At 34.9% G+C, this 15365-nt stretch overlaps 1 protein-coding gene across 1 annotated transcript in view; it reads right to left on the bottom strand.

Annotated features, from left to right (window-relative positions):
- Positions 1-6866, bottom strand: part of bfsp1.L (beaded filament structural protein 1 L homeolog) — a 39299-nt gene extending 32433 nt beyond the window's left edge. Inside the window, 1 exon segment of the mRNA NM_001092767.1 lies at positions 6476-6866. Within this exon segment, the coding sequence (NP_001086236.1) occupies positions 6476-6849 (374 nt within the window). The 5' untranslated portion in view covers positions 6850-6866.
- Between the last annotated feature and the right edge of the window lie 8499 nt (positions 6867-15365).

The following is a 15365-nucleotide window of genomic DNA, read 5'->3' on the forward strand; positions in this document are numbered from 1 at the left end:
TTCAACTGTCATCTAGTTTTCTTGTCTTCTTTTTTTCTGTCATCTATGTTGTGCTAATGGTACAGGTATGGGACCTGTTATACAGAATGCTCGGGACCTGGGGTTTTCCGGATTAGGGAGCTTTCTGTAATTTGGATCTTTTTACCTTAAGTCTACTAGAAAATCATGTAGACATTAAACAAACCCAATAGGCTGGGTTTGCTCCCAATAAGGATTAATTATATCTTAGTTTGGATCAAGTACAAGATATTGTTCTATTATTACAGAGAAAAAGCAAATCCTTTTTAAAAATTTGCATTATTTAAATAAAATTGAGTCTATGGGAGACAGACTTTCCATAATTCGGAGCTTTCTGGATAAAGAGTTTCCGGATAACGTATCCTATACCTGTACTGTATGCCTAGTCCCATTTTAGTTTGATCCTTTTAAAGGGGATTTAAAGTTGAACTAAATCCTATTAAACTTAAATAAAATGAACTGTAAATATCATTACATCAGGGGTTACATTTATTAAATATGGGTACAGGTGGGCTTTTTACACTAATGATCGTCGCTGTTGGTTGTCAGCAAAACAACTTGCTTAACTTTAGAGGTGAAAGTAAATCTAACAAACGATGGAACTGGGTCATACAATGGGAGTAATAAGGATCAGCTCTATGGTTCCCTTAGCAATCACAGTTGTATAATATGAATATTTTCTGAAGCCATCCTTACTGGAAGAGAAATGCTCATGCTAATATTTTCTTTTAATTTAGCAATAACGTTTCTCGTGGTACTAGTGGATCATAGAGCCGATGAATCAACAGCAATGGTCTTTTTGAGCAATCGTTGGTGGAACAATTCTAATCTTAGTTATTTATATTGACTGCCTTGAAGGCACACAAGCTCTCCATGGGGTCTCTTTAGATCCGTATATAAATTTGCTGTACTTGCTACTTTTCAGGTCTATGTCAAATTGCTGATGTTGCCACACTGTTTCCAAAACCTCATATCTCCTTTTAGTTCTCTTTCAATTATGTATTACCTCTGTGACGTATTCATCCTAATCCCAGGACATACAATTCAAAGGGAATTCCTGTCTCTATACTTACCACCTTAAAAAGATAACATCAAGCTCCTGATGTTTCATTTCTAATACTACATTCGTTGCAGCATTAACCACTTACAAGGCAATAATATAAATTGACTGAAATGGGGGGGTTTCAACAAAATACATGTAGGGGGTTATTTAGCAAAGTTCGAATTTATCTCAATATTTTCTGCTACAAACGCAGATCAAATCAGCTCTGGTTTGTTGCGCTAATTTATTATTACGTTTACCCAAAAATTTGCTTTCGAAAAAAAAAAGAGATTTTTATGATTTTTTCCGTTTTTTCATCCGATTTTCAAAATTTTTCAGATTTTTTTTTCACAATTTTTTCGGGTTTTTTACCCCCGAAATTTAATTGCATTAAACTCAGCACACATCAAAAAATCATTGGGACTTCTCCCAATGACTTTGATGCAACCTCGACACATCTGAGCTGCCGGATTTTCTGATTTGAACTTTTCCATCCTCTGGGTTTAATAAATTCCAAAAAATTTGTGATTTTGTTAAAAGTCTGATTTTATGCCAAATTTCAAAAATTTTCGTGAAATCGCAAATTTTTAGTGATTTTTGCATTCGGAGTTTAGTAAATAACCCCCGTAGTGTCAGAGTATTTACCATATCCCCATATATCACAGATATACCTAGATCTGCTTTGATCTCAGCTGCTCAGCAACTACCAAATAATCCAGTATTTATGAAGATTTTTTAATGCACATCAAAAGCTTAGTGGCACCACAATAACTGGTATCCAGGATGGGAATATTTGGGAGGATGTGAAATAATTGCCAATTGTACTGGTGCTTATGGGACTACAACTATGGCTACTTATAAATTATCGGCAGAAAGCTGTTTACTTATATGTGACGTTGTTCTTTTCAATAAAGTCTAGAAGGAATCATGTCTGTTTTAAAAAAACTTTAATTTTGTTTGCTGCATGTTTAATGAACATGAGCCCAAAAAAGGGACTATTGCCATATCTTTTTACAACACAGCTTTGTCAAGTCTATTGGTCAAAATATTGGACACTCCATTTGAACACATAGGGGCAGATTTATCACGGGTCGAATTTCGAAGTAGAAAAAGCTTCAAAATTCGACCATGGAAATGGAATACTTCGACTTCGAATATCGAAGTTGAAGTTTTTTACACTGAATTTGGCCATTTGCGGTCGAAGTAAAATTGTTCGATCGATGAAATCCTTTGGATCAAACGATTTAAAGTATTTCATCCATCGATCGAACGATTTTTCTTCGACTTCAAAAAAACGTAGAAAAATGCTCTAGAAGGTCCCCATAGGCTAACACAGCACTTCGGCAGGTTTAATTTCGCGAAGTATGGAAGTCAAAGTTTTTTTAAAGAGACAGTACTTTGATTATCGAATGGTTGAAGAATCCAAAAAATTACTTTGAATTTCAAATTTTTTTACTTCAAAAATTCCCTCTAATTCACTTCGACCCTTGAAAAATCTGCCCCATACTGTATAATATTACAAACCACCATATTACTCCTATAGGCTGATCACATACTGTATAATCTTGTCATTACAGCCATCATTTCTGACTGTATTTTATTGGCATCTGTCACACTACAGCCATATGTGTGCCATACTTACTGTATGCCCACTAAATTAACTTTAGCAGCCACAGGGTAAGCTATTTCCTACCCTGGGGTTATGGACCTTTGCCTACTGTCAAACAATATGGGAACTGAATTATCATAGATTGAACCTGGGAATCGAGAAAGATTCCAAGAAATTCAATCTTTTGGCTGTATCAAAACCTTTAATGACCTGACTCATATATCAAAGCTGATAAAGGTGTCAATTTATCAGAATGTATTCCACTGCTCTGAGCATTTGAACACAGTCATTTCTTTTGGGATAGTGCACAGTGCAGCTCAGCAAATTCCGACTCCCTGATGAGTATCATGTTCAGGGATAAAGGAAAGGACAATTACTTTCTGGGGCTGGAATTAATTGTCCGAGCACTGAAAATAAACTGTTAAATCCAAATCTTTTTGTGTACCCTTACTGTAAACCATGTTGGTAAATCAGCCCCTTAGGGGCCAATTCACAAAACGTTTAGTGCTAAAAATCATAAATTATACTAATTACACTTAACCACAAAAAATTGTAATTATTAAACAAAAAAAAACACTACAAAACTTTTCCACCTAAAAGCTGTTGTGATCAGTCAATGTGATTTGTCCTTTTCCAATTGTAAAAATCTTTCTTTAATTCAAGCTTTTTAGGTTTTCAGGGTTTTTTTCATTTGCACAAAAAAATTTTGTACTTTTTAGCGCAAATGAAATTTTTTTCGTATAGAATGGCAATTTAAAGCTGTCAAGGTCATGTAGAAGTCAGTGGAAGCTACCTTTCTTTTCTTGCAAAGATCAGCCTTTCGTTCATTTTCAGCCTTTCGTTTTAGAGGTTTTTGAAGATTAAGGGGCAAATTTACTTTAGGTCGAATATTGAGGGTTAATTAACCCTCGATATTCGACTGTCGAAGTTAAATCCTATTCGATTTTAATCCATCGATCGAACGATTTTTGTTCGACCAAAAAAAGATAGCTAAGCCTATGGGGACCTTCCCCATAGGCTAACATTGACTTCGGTAGCTTTTAGGTGGCGAACTAGGGGGTCAAAGGTTTTTTTTAAAGAGACAGTACTTCGACTATCGAATGGTCGAATAGTTGAACGTTTTTTAGTTTGAATTGTTCGAAGTCAAAGTCGTAGTCGAAGGTTGAAGTAGCCCATTCGATGGTTGAAGTAGCCAAAAAAAACATTTGAAATTCAAAGTTTTGTTTCCTCTATTCCTCCACTCGAGCTAAGTAAATGGGCCCCCTAAACGTCATTATGAACATCACAAATGTTTTCGACAGTTTTTTTTGTTCATATTTTTCCGTCAACCAATTTACCTCCATCCAATCCCATACCATTTTACTTCTTTATTTGCCATTTATTGAAAAATGATGTGGGATTTGTTTTACACTTCTCATAAATGCCCTTTTCAATGTCAGTTTAGGAAATGTTGGTCAGTTAAGTTAGACTTATTGCGGGATAAAGAAGACTACTACAGTACATAAATTCATGAAACACTCCACCTATCATCACTATTGTCTTTGGCATACACAATTATAACCATTCGCATTGTATTTCATTTTTATTTTACTTATCCCTCATATATTGTTATTGCTATCTTGAGAAGAGGGATGAGTTCTCTTCCTGGGTTCCAATGTAATGGAGAGAAAGATCTTCTAGTGCTTTCTGGGCTTTGAATCATAAGAGGTAAGGTACATTTTGCAGTTTTTAATTATTTCAGTCTAGGATCTGACAACTACATTCATGTGCAATCCAAAAAATGGTATACTGCAAACCAGGCTACATATACTCACTCAGAATATAACCATTAAAACAATCAATTCAGGTTTCAGGCCAGGTGTAACTTCTAAATGACTTTAGAATCAAATAAGCTTTCAGCCAGTGGACGTTAATGCTATAGAATGGCTGAAGGGATATTTGAAACCTAATATTCTATTCAGAATTTACAAGATTATTTGTTTACAAGCCGTTGAGTTAGAACAGCCTGTACGAATATGTGGTTAAGGAAAAGCAAGATGAAAGGATATGCCAATAATGGGAGGCTTAAGATATGTAAATATATTGAAGGAGCCAGGTTGCTATTAGAAAAACACTTTAATTGACCACTGGGAACAAAAAAATATCTATCTATCTATCTATCTATCTATCTATCTATCTATTATCTATCTATCTATCTCTCTTTATCTATCATCTATCTATCTCTCTCTTTATCTATCATCTATCATCTATCTACCATCTATCTATCATCTATCTACCATCTATCTATCATCTATCTACCATCTATCTATCATCTATCTATCATCTATCTATCATCTATCTATCTATCTATCTATCTATCTATCTATCATCTATCTACCATCTATCTATCATCTATCTATCTATCATCTATCTATCTACCTATCTATCTATCTATCTATCATCTATCTATCTATCTATCTATCATCTATCTATCTATCATCTCTCTCTCTCTCTCTATCTATCTCTCGCTATCTATCACCATCAGCTATCTATCTATCTATCTATCTATCTATCTATCTATCTATCATCTATCTATCTATCATCTCTCTCTCTCTCTCTCTCTCTCTCTCTCTCTCTCTCGTGCTCTCTCTCGCGCTCTCTCTCTCTCTGTCTATCTGTATATGAAAGACAAGAACCTTTTATATTACTGTCTCTGTATTCCCTGTACCTTCAGCTTCAGGGTGATGATCTCCAGGAATATGCACATGAGTAGGCATAGTAAAGATACAAATGAAGGTTGTACGGGGCCCTAAGGAGTGAGTTGCTACTTCTGTATTCATGCGAGTAAATATACTGATTATTACCCCCAACAGATACCTGGCTCTATTAGCTGCAAATACTGGTGTCCTGTAACAGATGACCTTAAAATACAAACATATCAGTGATAAAAAGTGATGGGTAAAGTTATTCGCCAGATGTGAATTTCCGCGTTTCAACGCTGGCGAATAAATTCGTAAAAAATTGCGAATTGCAAAATCATGAAATTGCCGTCAATTACGCTGCCACCGACAATTTAGATGCCGGAAACAATTACATGGTTGCCCATTAACTTTAATACGCGTCAATTGTTACTGGTGTGGAATTGTTTCCGGCGTCGCCCATTTCGAAGACAAATTCGCCCATAACTAGCGATAAAGGCTAATGTGATAGCAGCAACACACACTTCCTGTAGGTCCCAGCTACCATGTATTTGCATGAGTGCAACCCTCAGTGTGTATTATGGGACATGTAGTCCACCAATGCTTGGACTGAAAGCCTTTACTCTTTTTTTTCTATACATTTTTGAGTGATGAAGTAACAATTCTTTATGATAACAGCTGGATTTTAAACAGCAGCCGGCTTACATAGTTCTAAGAGGAGATTTATGCAGCTGTCAGGGAAGCAGACACTCTAAAAATAGAAGGCTGTATTAGATCATGTTGCTGCAGTGATTTACAGCCCTTGAAAATAGCCTTTATTATGGGGTATCAATATAACATCTGAGATGATACGTGATAAATATATACAATATAAAGCACATTTAGCATGTTGTAGTGTAGCAGATATCAGTATTTCTGTATAAAGCAAGTATGTCAAATGTCAAGTGAAAATCAGAATGTTGTATGTATACAGATCTCCTGAAATATGCCGGGTAATACATCAATTAGCATTTGTTTGCTTCTCCAGCATCATTACAAAGTTATTGAATATCTGGTGTTTAGACAAGTTTTGCTTCAATAATCAAAGTAAAGCTTTTTTGGCAATGGGAAGGGCAGCAAATTGCTTACTTGTTTTTGAATTCTTCCACCATCCTCTGGGCATCTTTGTACTCCCTTTCGAGACGGGACCGATCAGAAGACAGCTCCCGGATTCTCTGGTGGTTCAGTTCTATCTGTTCTTCGAATGCCTCTTCCAGGCCAGAGATTTCATCCATTCGCTGGAAGGTCTCCAGCTGCTTCCTAAAGATGGCATTTCTTTGCTCCAGTACCCTAGCTCTGTTAATATAGTTAGTAAACCTTTCATTTAGCTCCTGAAGGTTTTCTAGCCCTTGAACCTGTGATAAGCCAAGGTTGCCAAAGTCTACGAATTTTTGCTCATCAAAAGCATCACTTCTTTCGTATTTCTCCTTGTGCACTTCACGCAGGTAGCTAGATTTATACATATTTCAGTTGTGTGCACTCTGCTCTGTGGTCCTTTACTTTTTCAGGTCAGACCAAAGTGGTTATTTTTTTACTGGGCAAACAGTGACATTTCACTGGCTCCATTCCTGAATTCAATGGGAAACAATTCACTGAACAGAATAAAGCCACAGCAAACGCAGGTTCTGTTCTCTATATTTCCACCACTCATCAGCATTTGTTTTGTTCTGTCTGTAACAAACAGTTGGTAAAAAGCCACATGAAGAATGTTCTCAGAACAACAGGGAAAGGCTATAGAAATACATCTCTATAAACAAGCTGGATAATATAATGTAGAAAGGTTGAGGTCACTTTTGTAAAAGGCCAGTAAGTCAAGAGACAGAGAAAGGATGGGCAGGACATAGCAAATGTCTTTTCTACCCTATGGAAAAAGTCAAAGTTTAGGGCCAGTAGCACCAAAAAGTGAAACTCATATATTTAGGGGCCTATTTGCTAACATTCCAATTCCCTTTTTTTCACTAATTGTATCTTGCCTCTGAATTTTTTTTTATTTCTCTAAAGTTCTAAAAATTTGAGATTTAAGAAGGATAAAAATCACAAAAAAACTCTAAAACAAAATCCAAGCAAAAGCAGTCGAGGCCCCACAAGCTGCACTGATCCTGTTGGACCTTTTTTTAACCATTTATACTAAAGGTTTTCTAATTTTTTTTCATTTGCAATTGTCTGAAAAAGGTTATATTTATAGTGGTTTTAGAGTTATTCATATTTTTTCTGCCATTTTTTTCTGTTCGTATTTTTTTATATTCGGATCTTTTTGTGCTTTTACAGGAACAGGGTTCAACTGTGATTTAAAAATGCTCTAATACCACTAAAATTTGACCTTTAATAAATGGAAAGTATACATAATTACTAGTGATGGGCGAATAAATTTGCCAGGCAGGAAAAATTCGCTGGCGTCAATTTCCGATTTTCATGATTTTTTGCGAAAATCTCAGATTTTCACGATTCTTTAGTGATAACCTTAAATTTTCATGATTTTTTTGTGAACACCTTCAAATTTCATGATTTTAGGGAAACTGTTCGAATTTCACTATTTTTTCTTGAAAACGTTCGAATTTCACGATTTTTTCATGAACTTTTCAATTTCATGATTTTTCGAAAATTTTTCAAGTTTCCCAAATTTTTCAAGTTTCCCAAATTTTGTGGGAAATTCGCAAATTTTTCGGCGAATCGAAACGGGAGAAATTCACCCATCACTAAATGCAATTAGTTAGTAGACATTTGATAAAATTTGGCTAAAAATGCCACTATGACGTATGTCAGTAATATGACTCATGGAGCTGTTAGAAGAAAATATCATGAAAAATCAAAATGATTCATAATCTTCATCAATTATATTGATATGCATTCTTTATAAACAGTTTTTCCCAGTACTTTCTTGAGCTACTGTCACGTGTGCTTGGATAATAGAGCTAATCATGCATAGATTTACTTCCTTGAGGCATAATTTAATTGAAGCTTTTTGATTGAAGTATTTTAAACATAAAACCTGTTTTCCTGTGCTTTTTGTTTTATCCCATCTTATATCAGTGGAAAATGATAATGAGCCTATCTGACTCATGCATTACTAAACACTCAACACAATTTAACACAAAACCCAGAATACATTAGCCCAAAATTTTCCATTCAGGTTTCTTTTCTAAACCAAACAGTCAAATTATTTTGTTACCAAACTATGAAAATAACCCTTATCCAGAAAGTATTCTGGGTAATAGGTCCCCTACCTGTACATATGTGTGTGGCCCTACCACTTAGGGGGTTATTTACTAAACTTTGATTTTTTTTCTGGTCAAGGTATTTTTGGGGAAAACTTGAATTTTTAGCAGAAAAAAACTCAAATTTTATGAAATTTATTATAGCCAAAAGCTGCTAAAAGTCAGAATCCAAAATCTGCTCTCTCAAACCGTCAGAAATCATGTAGAAGTCAATGGCAGATGTCCCTTTAACAATTTGAAGATATTGTGATCTGTGTTGGGTTTTGTCCGACAATCTGGGTTATCAGGCGATAACCTAAAATATCAAGCGATTTGGGAATAAAATCTGAAAAAATTGTACGATTTGAGTTTTCGCTCAGTTTTATCAATTCTTTTCAAGTTTTTTTTATGAATAAAGAAGTTAAAATTGTGAATGGGAGTTTGGCTGAGCTTGGTTTAATAAAAATATGAGATAAATTTGAGTTTTAGTAAATAGCCCCCTTAGAGTTAGTTTGTGTCTGTATTTATGGGAAGTGTTTCTTTTGTTTAAATTCATGATTTTTCCATAAACACTGTATTTTCTAATGTCCAAAATCTCCCTCTGGCTCAAACTTTTCCAAGGATAATGTAGTATCCAAACAAATATTTGTAATAGCCTGGATTCTGCATGTGAAAGGGTTTATTTTATCAAGGTGGTCATCAGTTCCAAATACCAAATACAGCTTGCAGAGTCAAGTTTGACATTGCCTTTATTCACATTGAATTTATTGGGTGTTTTTTGGATACTAACCAAAATGATCTATCTACTGTACTACAGTAATGCCGCAGAGTACTAGGTGACTATTAATAACATTCTAGTAGGAGTTATATTACCCTCTCCAGCTCTACTATGGGCACTAATATAGATGCTTTGTCAGTATGGCCCTGAGTAAATCTGACAGAGGGTAATATATACCCTTAAAGTGTTATAGCTCTACTAGGGGCTAACATAAATGCTTTGTCAGAGTATGTCTCAGAGTAGATCTGAAAGGCACAAATATGGAAGTTCTTCCACAGCAACACAAAAAGGAACACTTAGGCTTTGGATTCATGTTAGCCTTTTCTTCTGCTAGATGTTTCCTCTAATTATTAATAATAATAAAAAATTTTGTTCATTACAGTGGCATTCTTTGTGAGGTTGTACTTTGCTTGGTTACCTCCAGAAGTTCATATATCAGGGTCCTACTGGACTGCACTCAGAAGCTTCACTACCCTGACAGTGAAGAAGCATTGCATGTCCTGCAGCCTGATTTGATGGTCTCTTGTTCTATGTTAATCTATGTATGTTAATGGAATATGTCTTATTCCAGATGTTGCTGTGGGGACCAATAACTTCTACTCTAAGATATTTGTAAAGAGTTATCAAGTTCCCACTTCTCCAGAGAAAACAAAGACAAATTTGATCATTTGCCCTGTAACTTCATTTTTCCATTTCCCCTTTCACCAATCCAGTAGTAATTTCCTCAGATCATTAATATTCTTACTGTGGAGTGGCATTCAAGGTGAGATCTCACAGGGGATCACCTGCTCTAGGCAATTTTCTTTTTATAATAAAAGGTATTATATAAGTCTTAGAATACACACCAACTCACACTGCTTAGCACAAATAGTAATAAACTGTACAAATAGTAATACATTGAAAATTAATCAGTATCCTTCTGTACAGTACCATATCAAATACTTAAGGAATGTCTAAGTAAATTACAATACTGTAACCCCAAGGCCTAAGATTCTGTTCACCTCCTTATAGAACTTAGATAGAGGATACTGAGCACAGAACATTGCTGGAGCAATCTCACTGTGCTGAGCTTTAATATATATTCCAATAATATAAAGGAAGCATTCTTTAACTCAGGGGTCCCCATCTTTTTCTTTTTTTTACCTATGAGCCACATTCAAATGTAAAAAGAGTTGGAGAGCAGCACAAGCATGAAAAGTCCCTTGCTGTGCCAAATAAGGGCTGTGATTGGCTATCTGGTAGCCCCTATGTAGACTGCCAGCCTACAAGAGGCTCTACTTGGCACTATACTTAGTTGTTATGCAATTAAAACTTACTTGCAAGCTTTGAATTCAAAAATAAGCAACTGCTTTGAGGACCCTAAGAGCAACATCCAAGGGGTTGGAGAGCAACATGTTGCTCACGAGCTACTGGTTGGGGATCACTGCTTTAACTAGTTCCTCTTTGGTTTTAACAGGAACAAGAAACAGTTTAAAACCTCTGTTCACCTGACTCCAATAAAAAGGTTCACATACCTTCTTGTTAATTTGTGAGATTTGTTTCAATATCTCAAAATATCATGAATGACTTTATCAATTTTCAGTTGATCATTGATCATTATTATTAGAATAAATTAAGTGTATGCAGGCAATGAAATATTGTTTGGATATGGATCATACAGTATGATGCCTGAATGGAGCAGAAACAAAAATCTTATGATTTTGACTTTTTCCCTGAATTTGGTTGATTTTTTCGTGCTTTTAGCCCAAAACCCTGAAAATATTGTATTATCGGCTTTAACCCAGCTGAAACCATGGTAACTTTCAGTTGGGATAGGGGCATCTCCCATTGACATATACATGAACTCGACAGGTCTGAGATGGTAGATTTTCAGATTCTGACTTTTTGCAGCTTTGGGCTATAATAAATCTTGCATTTTTTTTCCACAAAAAAATTTAGTTTTTGCCCCAAAAAGCCAGACCAGATACATTTATGGTTTAGTAAATAGCCACCTAAATAAACCCTATAGGCTGCTTTTCTTAAAATAATTATATCTTAGTTGGGCTCAAGTACTGTTACTGTTTTATTATTGCAGAGAAAAATGTGGATTTTTTCTAGAAAACGGTTTTCTGGATAATGGATCCCATACCTGTATATTCAATAGAATCAAGATATTTTAGCAATTTGTAGAATGGAGCCTAATTTATCTATGATCCATGATAAATGACTGAAGACACTGATCTCATGCCCTACTCAGTGTGAGGATCTTCGCCCACTCAACTTACATAAACAAAAGAATATATAGAAATATATATATCCTAATTATTTCACAGTATATCCTTATTGATTACATTGTAAAAGGTGGATTCCTTGGGGTTCTGTTGATAAAAATTTCACATGTAGAATTGTTTCGACAAGTTCCCCATCATATCTGTGTGAATTCCATGAGTTCATGTAACAAGTGTTGGCATCTCTTGGGATTTCCTCCTTCTAATGTTATGTCCAATGTTTCTAGTCATCTCCCGTTGCCAGAAAAAGTAATTTTGTTTGAAATACTATATTTGAATGTTCCTATCATATTTTGGTCTTTTCTCTCTTCTTAGATACACATATTAAGGTGTTGGGGGCTTATTTTGATATTGTTATTTCCACCATGAATCATAGCTTCTCCTTTAATATCTTTTTGTTGACTAAGCCTCCAAAGCTGAATGTAATATTCATGTTGAGATATTTCCAGTGGCTTATAAGGTTGAAGTATAACCTCCTTCATTCTTCTACTCGTATCTCTTCACACACAGCCCAGAATTTGATGCGCTTTTCCCACTACTTCACCACATTGCTTGCTTACTTTTGCACAATTAAAAAGCTATAATTTCAAAATTGTTGTGGTAATCAAAAAATTATGATAACAGCAGTATGTTACAATATAGTGTAACATCATGTTTAACATCTTTAGGAATAACTTTTTCAAATTATATATTTGTATTTGATCTATATAATACAGTATATTAAGTATACAGTTCCAAATAAGTATACTCTGCCAATTAATGGAGTGATATAGCTAAATATGTTTTTGTTCTACAATGAAATGCTATAAAAAAAAGCTATTTAACATGGACTAATATGTAGATGATGGATTTGTGAATATGAGTCTCTGTTTGTAACAATTTCTATAATTCCAGGCAAACATATAAACGTTTTAAATCATTTACTTAAAATAAGCATATTACCAGATTTCTAACATAAAACTACTGGGGAAAAAATGATTATGTGTTATTGTAACCAAAGGAGAATTAGATTGTATGAAGTCATTTTATTTGAATTGTGAAGGTGTTAGTGAAATGGGATTATTCTTGTATCTGTAATTTGGAAAAGATATTCAGTTCTACAAAAGTGATTTTAAGAGATAGTTCCATGACTTGTTACTGATTGTACAGAAATGTCATTTCAGTACATTTCTATTGTTACAGCTGATGACTCACTGTTCAGGTATCTATTTTTAGTGGCTGGAGAATTGTGAGCAATCACTGGAACCTGGTGCCCAAGACAACTGCTTGTTAAGGCCATATATGAGAAGATAATCACTTTTCCTTTGTGATAATCTAGCCATCTTTTTGTGAACCACACTTGTTATAAAGGAATATGAAAGAACAGTTCTCTCCTCTTTTTCAATGCATAGAGGCCTATTTATGAAAATTCTAATTTGTTAAGTTTTTAGAGATTTTTTTCTACTTCGAATAAACTCACAATTTAAAAAAAAAATTCAAATGTTTGCTCATTTATTAAAAAATCAGAATGTAAAAACTCAATTGAATATAATCATGGAATAAAACTCAAACGCCTCGAATTTGTCAAGTTTATAAGCTTAAAAAACTTGAATTTGTGAGTTTACAAGCTCAAAAAAAAAATTATAATTTCTAATTAAAAAATGCCTAGAATTTTTTAATTAGACAGTGCCCATTGACTTCTACATGAACATTTGAGTTTTTTTAAATTTTTGGGCTTAATAAATACCAAACATTCGAGTTTATGAAAATATAACTCTAATTTGTGAGTTTTTTTCTGCAAAAAAATCAAACCACTAAAAAATTAAGTTTTTAGGACAGTTAATAGTGAAAAGAAATTTCAAGTATGAATGGCTAAAAAAAGGTCAAGTAGTGGAGTGGAGAATAAATTTGTGAAACTGTCTCCAAATTTTGCACAACGGAAAAGTCAATCGCATTAAAACCATTGCACGTCAACATTATTCGGACACCCATTAACTTTAACACTGGGATCAAAACTGACGGGAGTGTCAGAATTGACGCGGGTGTCAAAATTTGAGTTTTGTAACTTTTTCACCGTTTCGCGAATTTCGCCAGAAATTCATTAATTTTTCCCCAAAGTGAAACAAGACAAATCACTACTGGTTGTGAATGGGTAGTATGCACAAAAATGCAAACAAATGACGTATTTAGGCATTTTTAATGTTGTTACTGTAACAAAGATGTTATTCAACTCAGCAAGTGTTTTATACCCATTATCCTACTTAAGAACCCAGAATAAGTAGAAATGTACTAGTGGACTCATGCAGCTCAGTTTTCCTTGTATATTAACAACAGGCAGTCGCACAGAGCAGCACCCCGTAATCCTTCTTTTAATGCAGTGAATAACACAATAATGTTGGGTTTCCTGATACAGTAAATGGCCTCCAGTATGTGGCACCAGATGAATCACAGCTGGAATCTACTTACAGAGAGAAATTGATACCGAATAGTCATCATGAAGATAATATTTGTCAGAGAGCTGCTTTACATGGTATATCTGTTCATATTTGCTAGTGACAGTTTTCCCATTATGAATTCAGTCTTTCTGTAGCCCAGACTCAGCTTATCCTCTAATCCCAATTGAGAAGAATGGCTTTCGCTGCAGTTTTTCTACTGATTCAGGGTTTTCACTGTTCCCAGGCTGGTCCATAAAACAGACTAGCTCAGTATAAAATGTAGTGGCTATAATGAAGCTTTCACTTGAATTTGTTTCTTGTAAAATTCCAAATGTCACTTAAGTAATAAATGACAATTTCAATAGAAGATTTTAGTAAAAACAGCATATAATGTGACAGTATATAATATGCCTCATTGGGCTTCATCTGCAGAAGTTAAAAAAAAAAAAAAACCAAAGGTAGATACTTGGGAATTTCCAAACAGGATGATTTTGTAGCAGCAGCAAAATTAAGCTGAGTATATGCTATTTAAAGGCACAAACATTTACCTATAAAGTTCAAATCAAGCATTTCGATTTTTTTATCATTTACTTGTTCAACTATTTTTGCACTAAGATCCTAACAGCTCTATTAAAGCATGGGAAAAAGGGGTTATGTAATATAAGATGCACCATTTTTTTACCCTTTTTATCACCTATAGCAACCAATCAGCAGGTAGCAATTCATAGTAACCTGTTTAAAAGCAAATATCTTACTGGTTGCTATTGGTTACTGCTCCTGGGCAAATGTTCTGATTTTTATTACATATGGAAGAAATTGTCTATCCAAAGGGAAATAGAGCAGTCTGGATAAAAGGCCCTATACCTGTACATTAAAGTAAAATCTTCTATTATAGATCTTGATTAGTGATGGCTGAATTTATTCACCAGGCTCGAATTTGTGGCAAATTCCTTTGACGCCAGCGACGGTTCAGACGTTTTAGGCACTGACGAGTTTCGCCATTGTCAAAATTGGCGATTCGCTAATTTTTCACCCGTTTTGTGAATTTCGCGGGAAATTTGTGAAATTCGGTAATCTTTGGAATAAAACCAGTGTAGCGCAGTTGGAGCAATTTTATGTTCCGCGACAACCACGCATGCGCCAAAACTCACAAAGATTGTCGAAGTACTGGTCTCATTCCGAAGATTACTGAAGGGGCTGAAGATGGTGCCCGTGAACTCCGATGCCCGAATTTGCACCGAGGGGTAAGTAAAAAGTTAGGGGCATTCGCCAGGGGTAACACTTAGGCTGGGGGGGAGGAGGGAGGTGGTCTATGTAGGTACGTTT

Source organism: Xenopus laevis, chromosome 5L, assembly GCF_017654675.1.
Source record: "Xenopus laevis strain J_2021 chromosome 5L, Xenopus_laevis_v10.1, whole genome shotgun sequence".
NCBI classification, from domain to species: Eukaryota; Metazoa; Chordata; class Amphibia; order Anura; family Pipidae; genus Xenopus; species Xenopus laevis.